General features: G+C 40.9%; 1 protein-coding gene across 1 annotated transcript; it reads left to right on the plus strand.

Annotated features, from left to right (window-relative positions):
• The first annotated feature begins 3,679 nt into the window (after positions 1–3,679).
• zic4 (zic family member 4) lies at positions 3,680–8,321 on the plus strand. The gene is made up of 2 exons (XM_030123517.1): positions 3,680–4,972; positions 7,065–8,321. The coding sequence occupies exons 1-2, from the start codon at positions 3,811–3,813 to the stop codon at positions 7,502–7,504; spliced, it is 1,602 nt and encodes a 533-aa protein (XP_029979377.1). The 5' UTR covers positions 3,680–3,810; the 3' UTR covers positions 7,505–8,321.
• The last annotated feature ends 2,498 nt before the right edge of the window (positions 8,322–10,819 follow it).

Below are 10,819 nucleotides of genomic sequence, written 5' to 3' on the forward strand. Positions count from 1 at the left end.
AGTCGCAATCATTCCTGCAGATAAATGAATTGAAAAGACAACACAGTCCAGCCCTGATGAATGGGAGAGGAGGGGGGCGGTCATGTGACCCCGGAGCCGCCCGTTCATTGGTGGAGCCCCTTTCCCCCCAATAACATCCACTCACCAAATAACAATCCACGGTGCAGGGCCCACACTTCTATTGGCCTCTTTGCATCATCAGTCCCAGATATTGTGAGATTGCTGACTGTGAATTTGGTTAAAAGGCGGAATAAGAGCAAAACAAAAGTTGAGGAGCACAAAATAACAACCGGCCTGGTAAAGAGTCCAAGCACCTTCAGAAGGTTTAGGAAGCAAATGTGTCACACTGAAAGACTGCACATCTATCTATCTATCTATCTATCTATCTATCTATCTATCTATCTATCTATCTATCTATCTATCTATCTATGATTATTAGAGGCAGGAGGACTTCACAGGGTGGGTTCAAACCTGAGTGGACCCTCTTCATGGTGCTCAGGTACAGGTGGCACATGTGTAGGAAGACTAGTTAAACTAGTTAAACGTGTTCACAGTGGAAAACCCACGACCAATCCTGGAGGCTGACTACTGGTGTAAACTTTACCCACTGTCATCGCTCTCTTTGAAGGCCTGTTATTATCAACTTATCCCTTTCACTTCGGACAGATTGCACATAACATTTTGTTGTCTGACTGGAGTACTACGTGTTTTGTGGTACTATATATGACTCGAACACAGTCCAGTGGAGCTCACACCAGTGGAACATCTGCGCTTTAGATTTCCACATCATCATGCTCCCTTTGCATCCCACGTTCAGAGAGGTTACCTTGAATATATAGGCCAGTATTTAACTTGGATCCACTAGTATGCCTAATGTATCCATCACGGTTTGGCTGTGCTTGTGCAACTTACTCACTTTTGCAGGCCACTGATGCATAGCCTGTGTGTAAAACGTTGTGGGTTGTCGAAGTTATCAAGTGGGATTTGCGGCGCTCTCTGCAGGAACCTCCGGCTGCTAGAGTTCAAAGCCACATGCACAGACGTGCCATGCGAACCATTAAAATATCTTCTTGGCTACTAAGCTACTTTCTACAAGGCATTCTCCAAATCAGTCTTGGGAGACCAGGGATAGAGAGGAAGTTTTGTTGTTCTCAACTTAACAAGTAGACCTACAAGTTGATCCGACTTTTTTTTTTTTTTTTTTTTTTTTTTTTTATGTAGCCCACTACTCTGCACTCGGTATAAAACATATTGGGAGGAATCTTTCAACAAGTGGAAAACGGTAAGAATGACACATCACTAAAAGCCAAAATAAGGCTTTTAACACGTGAAGCTAAAATAGGATTTTGTGCCAAGAAAAAAAAAGTTGGTTGGAGTTGTACAAGTTTCAATAGGCATCAAATATAATAATTACAGCATTTTTTTTCGTACCTAAATGCGTCATATAAGTGAATGACTGTCTAATCTGATTATGTTAATGTGCTGGAGTCATGTTGTAGAATGTAAAATGGCTACCATGTGCTATTTAGGATTTAGAACAGAGGCATAAGCATGCAGAGCCAAGCAGCGTTTTATGAGATCTCTGTTCAATATTTAGTTTTTTTTTTTCTTGTTGTTTGGGATCGTATACAACTCCCTTGTTTACTTGTCTGGAAGAGTGCATGCACAAGTTGGACCAGAAATAGCACTTCAAAGTTTTACATTACGCTTGTGCTCTGAAGGTTACAGCAGTGTGTGCCTCATGAACCCCATGCGTAAAAGGCCATTTAATAAACATATTTTCAATCCGTCATGTCCCAAAAAATATTGACTCAATTTCTAACCTGCTGGATATGAAGCTGTCAGTGAAGATTTTGACGAGTCAATCAAGGTTTCTGTTAAGGAAGACAAGGAGAGAAGAGGGCAGGAGAAAATAATTCTAAAGAGATGTTCTGGATGTCAGCATTTTGAGAAGTACCTACTTTGGTTGAGTTGAATATTTGTGGAAACGACACATGCACTGATTCAAAAGAAGAGATTTTTATGTCCCGTCAGTCTGCCTATAAACAATTAAAATGAAAATGGGAGGTTGAGGAGGTTAAATACCTGACGGGCGAACACAACAATAGACTTAAAACAGTCACAGTAATTTATGATCATTTAATAAATTATAATAACAGAGTAACGCATTCGATTTTGTGGCGTTTAATCACAATCAGCGTAATGTAATTTTTATGTGATTTTTTTAAACACAGTAATTAATTTTTTGGCCTCAATACAACCATTAAGTACTGAAAGAATTCTAAAGCTTTTTGGTTAATAATTTTGGTTACACTATAACACATGAATAATTATGTTTTTTTTTATATTCATTTCAAAAAGAATTAATAAAAAAAAAGGGGAAATTGTAAAATTAAATGAAATCAGTGTCAGTCAAAGATAGCTGCATGGTAATGTGTAACTGTGTCCACTGTGCTGAAGAGTGCATTCCGCATTTGCAGCAAATTCCAAAAATGACTGAGCATTTTAATGTTGGCTACTAGGCCAACTATTTTAATATAGTCCCACTGTGGGCGGATGGTTAAAAAGTCAAACTGTCTGGAAAAAACAGGCACCCGTAAGTGGCAGTTAAATGTAAAAAAAAAAAAAAAAAAAAAAAGAAAAAAAGAAAAAAAAAAGAAAGTAAATTAAAGAAAAAGGCAAGGCTTCATATGTTTAACTATATGTCTTTATATCTGCATGTAAAAAACCTAATGGAAGCAGAAAACCCTGTGCAGCAGAAAGCTTTTCCCTTTGTCGGATAAGGTTATAGTAACTGATACTTACAGTACACACACGTTATATTTTCAACTTAAGTCTGCATCGGCACCACCTCCTGTGACCCTCCTCTGCTGCCATCCTGGGTCTAAAGCAAAATTACTCCGGATCATAACAACAGGTCCCGTCCATTACATTTTTTTCCTCGGGACAATGGCCGCAGCTCGCCCTGTTCGCATTTCCTACACACACGGATCCCACCGAGCAGAACACGGAGTCAACACTGTAGCTCGCGCTGAAGGGCAAACACTGGATATGTAAATATGGGTACTTATCGAGCCGAAAATTAATTGTATGGACTCCGGAATATTTTAACCCCGCGCGTGGAGTTTTCTTTTACTTGACATATCACTTTTTTCCTCGCTTACTTCGATGTATCGCGTGCGTAAAGTCGTGCGTAAAGTCGTGCGTAAAGTTGTTCTTTATACGTTGAGGGGCAAAATCAAGATATCACTGCATTATTTATGATCCCTAGAACTTTTATAGTGACAATATGCAGACTCTACCGAGGCACTGTGTTTTGTAATCGCACAATCAAAAGGGGAAATTGCTGTTTCATAGCCGCGCAGCCTTTGTTCGCTGCGACAAAAGAATGAAGACTGTATATCTGGATCAACTTTTTAAGAGTTTTATCGTACAATAACCTTTGCATAACAACTATTTTTCTCAAGCGTTGCCCGAGGCACTGCGCATGCGTGCTGGCTGGTTGCTGTCACTAAGACATTTTTCTTCACGTTGGAAACTGTCACTGGTGACGTCAATCACTGAGCTCTGACCAATTAGAGCGCAGGGTGATTGTTTAGCTCCACGGGCTGCAGCGCCTACCATGAATCTCTATTCAGTATCAAAGCGTCCTGCTGCTGCCTCTCAACCGAATGGGATTCCATGTAGTCTGCAGATAGACTTAACTTTATAAAGTTTTTTTTTTTCTTTATTTTCCATTGCGATTAAAATATATTTGTCATCATCATTATTATTTTGCCTGCTGTCAAGTTATTCTAAAATTGGGAAGTAATGAGCGTGGATGCATTGGGAAGCCCCGTGATGGACCCTACGTTTTCCAAACGGAACACGGCGCTGAGATTAGTTGACTTGGCAGGGGCTCACCACCATCACCATCATCACCACCATACCCCTCAGAGCGTGACAGGCTTCCCGGGGTTCAGCAGCCATCCACACTCAATGGCTCACTCGCACCCTGGGGAGATTACTGCGGAACCCCGCCTGGGGCCGAGTCCATTCGGGCCAGAACACATGGGGCACTCCGCGGCCCTCAAAATCAGCCCAGCCCATCATTATCCCCACCACCATCACCACCACCACAATCATCATATGGCAGGCCACAGTGAAGTGGTCTCCAGTCAAACGGGAGCTTTTGGCCCGGTTCAGGCGACATCGGTCCCCTATTCTATGTCTCACACGGCCCAGGCTTTATCCGCAGGTAGGGATTTCCTCATCCGGAGAGATCTGACAGCTCAAGCCATGCCAGTACTGACTGACCAGACTGCTGGTTCAGCCTCTCACCACGGAATGTTTGTCTCAACAACAGGTAGCTATCCCGGACACTATGGTCATCACCCTGACGCTGGGAACCATACCCTCTTCTCCGGACTCCATCACGACCAGCCTACGAACGGATCACCGGGTGGCCAAGCGTTGAATGGACAAATAAGGTTAGGACTACCTGGAGAAATGTATGTTAGGTCTGATCACTTAAGTCAAGTGGCAAGCTCCAGGGCTGATCCGTTCTCCGCCTCGCCTTTACATGGCTACGGTGGTCTGAATCTGAACATGAATCTTAGCGCTCACCACCACCACCACCACGGAGCCGGTGCCTTTTTCCGCTACATGAGGCAGCCGATAAAGCAAGAGCTTATTTGCAAGTGGCTGGAGCCGGAGCACTCGCCGAAGAAACTTTGCTCCAAAACTTACAGCACCATGCACGAACTAGTAACGCATGTGACGGTAGAGCACGTTGGAGGACCAGAGCAGGCAAACCATATATGTTTTTGGGAAGAGTGTCCGAGGGAAGGCAAACCTTTTAAAGCCAAGTACAAACTTGTAAATCACATTCGAGTGCACACCGGGGAGAAACCGTTTCCGTGCCCGTTCCCTGGATGTGGGAAAGTGTTTGCAAGATCCGAGAATCTTAAGATTCACAAAAGGACGCACACAGGTCAGTAGTTATACATTAATAGACTGAAATGTTGTGGAGTCTTGCGTTCAAGTTAATTTAAAATGTTGAGTTTAAAAAAATTCTGTGTTACCGAGTTAATGTCTGTGTTATTTACATACAAGAAACCTGATGTTTTACATAATTTTCCAGGTTATTTTTTTAGCATCTAATTTTTTTTTTTTTTTTCCGTCAAAAAATACAATATCGAGTCATGACAATTAGTCACCAGTGCTGCTGATTCATCAGGACGCAACCGCTATTGACCATCTGCACGTTTTCCAAAGGTGCTTTGGGGATTATGGTACAGCTCACTCAGGCGTTTGACGGTTCGACCTCTTGTTTACACCACAGTACAAAGACTGAGGCCCACGTCAGATCTGGTCGACTTTGGCTTTTAGTGCAGAACAGACATGACTGGCAGCAAAGTTAGAAAAGTGCATCTTCTCATTTAGTGAAACTGATATATTATGATGTGGTTAGGATGGATATATTTAAATTTTCCGGACACTTGTTGCACTGCTTATTTGCTATTAATAATAATAATAATAATAATAATAATAATAATAATAATAATAATAATAATAATAATTTAATTAAATACGATCTTACACCCTATTATATTTTACATCTAACATAATACACATTTATTATTATATTAATATTTCCAGCTAGTGATATGAGACATATGCATGATACTGTATTTGCAAGGATATACTGTAGCTTTTAGCCAAAGCAACAAGTTGACAAGTGCATTGGACTAAAATGATCCACCAACAGGTTGTGTTGTTGAGTATGTACAGTTGTGTGTACAATGCAGCTGCTGATTTACCTGCAAAAACCTATAATGCTGCAATATGGCTGCTTGCCTGTGTGACCCAGTGACGTGCTATATGGAACTAGGAGGGGGAATAAGGCCCCAAAATGTCGAGTCAGACTTGTAAATTAATGCAATGACTACATATCTTTTTTTCGGTGGCTGCATGGAACTCCCCCTCTGCTCCATTTCTGCGCCCTATGTATTATTCATATCATTTGCTCACATTACCTAAGTACAAATCTGTTAAATTATTTCTGTGTGTTGACTCCCAAGGGGCCTGGTCTTTGGTATCATGTTTAAAACCTATCCGAAAGTGTGGTTATGACTGGGGCTGCCCCTGGGGTCTGTTCCTCGACGGTTTCTTGTACTACACTAATATCCCTGATTGGCTCTCTCAACCCAACAGCTGAAGGTCAAATTGATATTCAACCCGCAAGTGTAATTAGACAGAGGCAATTACATATTCTCAAAAGCTTTAATCGGAGGAGAAAAATCAGCAGTGGATGATTTCCGTGTAATTTATTCAGATTGTCTTTTTTTGCCTCGTCATAATCAGGCAGGAATACTTGTTATTAAGACGCAAAATTAGAGCTGGTCCATAAGCATGTGCAGATTTAAGTAGAAAACAGGCTGCGATAGAACCCAGTAGGAGAGGCTTTGCACTGCCACTACTTTCATTTGTCATTATTTTCAGTTGGTTTTGGGCCTGCTATGTCTGTGCTCATAGCTTGTCTGTTTTGACGTATGCTTTGATGCATGCAGACGCCAGGTATAGACCCAAGACAGTGGGGGTTCAACCCCCCTGTTTACACCAGATTCACACTCATGTCAGGGCTGCATGCGCTGGTAGGCAAAGTAAATTTTTATATTTATTTTTTTAAGTGCATGTTCAGTGTAAAAAGTAAAAAAAAAAAAAAAAAAAAAAAAAGAAAAAAAAAGAAAACAAGAACCAGAGGGAATAATATGTAAAATATGCACAGTAAGATAATAAAAAATAAGCGTCAGCCTGTTTGTGTGTGGGTGTGACTGTGTTTATACTTGTTGCTCTGCTTATTTTAATGGCAACAAGAAAATCACATTAGCTCCATTACTTCTGTGTTAAGAAGCAGGGAAAACATGCAAAAGTATGTTTAATGGTCTATAAATATTTTAGTAGATAATTTATATCACTGGGAGAATATTAAACAGGATGTAAGAATAGAAAAAATATAAATGTGTGAGTGTGTGTGTGTGTGTGTGTGTTTATTAATGTGTGTGCCATTGTCATGTTAACAGGTGAAAAACCCTTCAAATGTGAGTTTGACGGCTGCGACAGACGCTTCGCCAACAGCAGTGACCGGAAAAAGCACTCCCACGTCCACACCAGTGATAAGCCCTACAACTGCAAAGTGAGAGGCTGCGATAAGTCCTACACACACCCCAGCTCCCTGAGGAAACACATGAAGGTGCACTGCAAGTCCCCCCCGCCCAGTTCAGGCTACGAGTCGTCCACCCCGTCCCTGGTGTCCCCCTCCTCAGACTTGGGCCGGGAGCCAGGGGGCTCTTCGGTGCTGTCAGAGCCCGTGGGAGCCTCTCAGCCCGCGAATTTAAGTGAATGGTACGTGTGCCACAGTTCAGGTGCCAGCGGCGTCCAGACACCACCCAGCGGCCCCTCCACGCCCGACCCCTCAGAAGAAGCACCTTACAGACACCCAGAAACCAGGGACGCGTTTTAACCCGATTGGACTCGAACACGGTGCCAGAGGTGACCCAACACACGCGCAAAAAAGCTCAACTATGATCAAAATGGTTTGGCTTTTGGTGCCTTTATGCCTGTGAAGGTCCACTGGTCCTGTTTTGGATGAGCCACCAAACTGACACCCAGAGCCAAGAGACGCATTTGAACCACATTGGAAGTAAAATGTGCAAACCTTAAAGACGTGCTAATTTCCAGGCACATTAAAAGAGTATATTTTCAAACCTCAGCTATTCACAATGGTTGGCTCAGTGCCTACATGCGCCCTGACGGCCCACTGGTCCACTTGTGGAGACGTGTCGTGTAAATCCGTTAAACTATGTGGTACATTATAGTAGGCTAGACATGTGGGTGTAAAATTATTTTGTAAATTCGAGTTTTGACTTCAATATGTTTTTATTTATTTTTCAATCTGATATTGAGGGATTTTGTATTATCGAACCAAAGTGCATGTTTCAATTTGGGCAAATTGTACATTTGTAAATTTTGTAAGTTTCGATGTGTTGATGTTGATAATTTTGTCCCAGAGCAGTTTCTTACTGAGAACTGCACTTATTTGTACAAACATCTTCAGTTTACAGCGTTATTATTATTTTTTTGTTTTTCCATTTGTGCAGAGGGTCATACTGTTTCATAAGCCTGCAGTGTTTGATATACGACCGTGAAATTATAAATGTTTTATCAAAGTGGGCATTTTGTGATTTTGTATCATTATCGTCAGTATTTTTATTTTTTTATTTTTTTTCTTTTTGAGTATCTGGAGTCGAGCGGAATTCACAATGCGTACCGAACTGCCTTGTAATTTGTGAGTATTTTGAATAAATCTTGTATGAGAAAAGTGAAAATTGCTGATCCACTCGGTTATATCTGAAAATATGAGAATAAATGCTTTTTTTTTTTCAGTTAACATGCCTTTAAAATAACACTTAAGCAAAAACAAACAAAAAAATGTTAATGTTAATATTAATATACAGGCGTTTGCATAGTTTCTCAGATAAATACACAAAATAGTTGAAAATATTGGCTCATCTAAAGTGTTTCTGCGGCTTAAATTGGGCTGTACTTTTTCTTTTTAAGTCTTACTTTTTGCGCTGAGCTGTGTGGATGCAGACGTGGGCAGAGTTTGATGAAAGGCTACAATATTCTGATCCAGACTTCAAAGAGAATTTTGTACAAAGACCCATTTTTTTCACGACGGTGAATCCTCATGGTAAATTAAGATTTCTATAGCAATAGCCAAGTCAAACTCAAATGATATGGGGCCAAGTCCGCGGACTCAAAAGCGCGCTCTAAAGAATGTAATATTTGCTTCCCATGGGGTAGGAAACGGTAATCTATGTCCTTTATATTGGAGACTAGGGCAGTATAAAGAAGAAAAATATATTCTTTTGCTCCAGGCCTACTTTACGACAATCAAAAGGAGCCGCTAAAACGCAGTTGTCCCACACATAATAGACTTGCATTAGGAAAAAGGGCAGAGCCGCACATGGATAAATGTATCTATAAACTATTTTAGCCTCTATAAATGAAATATGTATGAACTACACTGTACAGACTGATAACTGCCTATCAGAGCTTTATATTAATATTTCCAATGAAGAAGCTGCAGATACCAATTATGCAGAAATATTTAGTTCTATGATAATGGCTATTTAAAATAATAACATAAAAAATAGATAAATAAAATTGTGTAATTTTGCTGGAAGCACCAAACGCTTAAGAGGACGTCTGTTGTTGGGGGGAAAACTTTTGGTTGAGGGGTAAATTTTTGCAGACTCTAGTCTTGAGGAAAAGCAGAAGTGGGTGGAAACATTAACGACATGGCTGTGATAGGTTTATAGAGTTTGGTTAAGTGCGTGACAGTTTGCTCTGTGGAACAGAATGGAGAGAATTAACACTAAAACCCAAACAACAAAAACAAAACAAAACAAAAAAAAAAAAAGAAGATGATGATGGTGGTGGTGGTGGTGATGCCTCTTTTGGCACCAGCTCTTGTGTTTGGAGTGAAAAGAAAGGAAAGGAAAAAACAAGATAGTTGGATCTCAATTCAGAGTGGGAGTCTTTGAAGTGGAAGTTAATATCAGAGGGATTCTTCTAGGTCGTCTGAACGACGTTGATGACACGGAAAGCCTTTTGTCACCGATTTGTTGGGCTCCTCTCTATTGGGCCGTCTAAAGCTTTTAGTTCCAGTCGTCAAAATGGACAAGAACTGAGTCGCGTAAAAACATTTTCCATTCAGCGCTGATAGTGAAGGATCAGCAACATTTAAAGGGCTGTTTGACTAGAGGAGAAGAAGCGACTTAAAACATAAGGTCCCGGTGTCAGGTATGACAGACTCTCCATTTAGAGACAAAGTTTTTTTTTGTTTTTTGTTTTCTTTTCTGAATTTGATGCTGATTTACTCTGCAGGAGCACATCAAAGAAAGTGGCCTTGCATTGGATACCTAAAGCTAAATAAATCCATGCATACAAATTTGTGCACGCAACTTCTGCAACAGTTTAAGGGACCTTTACTTTTAGAAATTTATGACTGTGGCCAAATAAAAAACATCTTGTCTCCAGTCAGAAAATGAGGCAGTGCATGCAGGTTTGATCTGAGTGGGGTAAAGCAAGGATGACTGTGTACTTTAATTGCAAAAGTTAAATTCCACGCGTGCAGACGTTGGATCCTGGAGGCAGTTTCAGTAAAGGCTACTGGGAAAGAGGATCTTTAACAACTGATCCCCTCGGGTTCACTAATCGCCGCTTCCCACCTTCAGCTGAGTGACAACCTCTGATCTGATCAGCCATGAGGTCAACAATCAAGAACAGGTGTGTGTGTGTGTGTGTGTGTGTGTGTGTGTGCGTGCGTGCGTGCGTGCGTGCACGGGAAATGTCTGTGTGTATGTGTGTGACATGGAAAGAGGAGGAGAGAGCTTCCACTTGAGCTGCAACACTAGCACGAAAACCAGTCCACTTAAAGAAACAAAACAGGAAGCTGGTGGCGGCTGTGCAATTCCACAGGAAATACATATTCACAATAATTACACAAAAGATTATACAAAAAAAAAAAAAAACTAAGAAAGAAAAGGGAGGGTTAGAACTTCCAAAGAGCAACAATAAAAAAAAAAAAAAAAGAAAAAAAGAAAAGAAAATGAATCCATTTCATTTCTCGCCAGGCCCTCACACCACCACCGCATCCTAAGGCTCATTTGAGTGTGAAATATCATTTCTTTGTAAAATAATGGAGGCGGTAATCCTACTTCCGGAAACTGTCCGGCATTATTGAACAAAGCCCTTTTAATAGGGGGATTAG

This window comes from Sphaeramia orbicularis, chromosome 20 (genome assembly GCF_902148855.1).
Source record: "Sphaeramia orbicularis chromosome 20, fSphaOr1.1, whole genome shotgun sequence".
Taxonomy (NCBI): Eukaryota; Metazoa; Chordata; class Actinopteri; order Kurtiformes; family Apogonidae; genus Sphaeramia; species Sphaeramia orbicularis.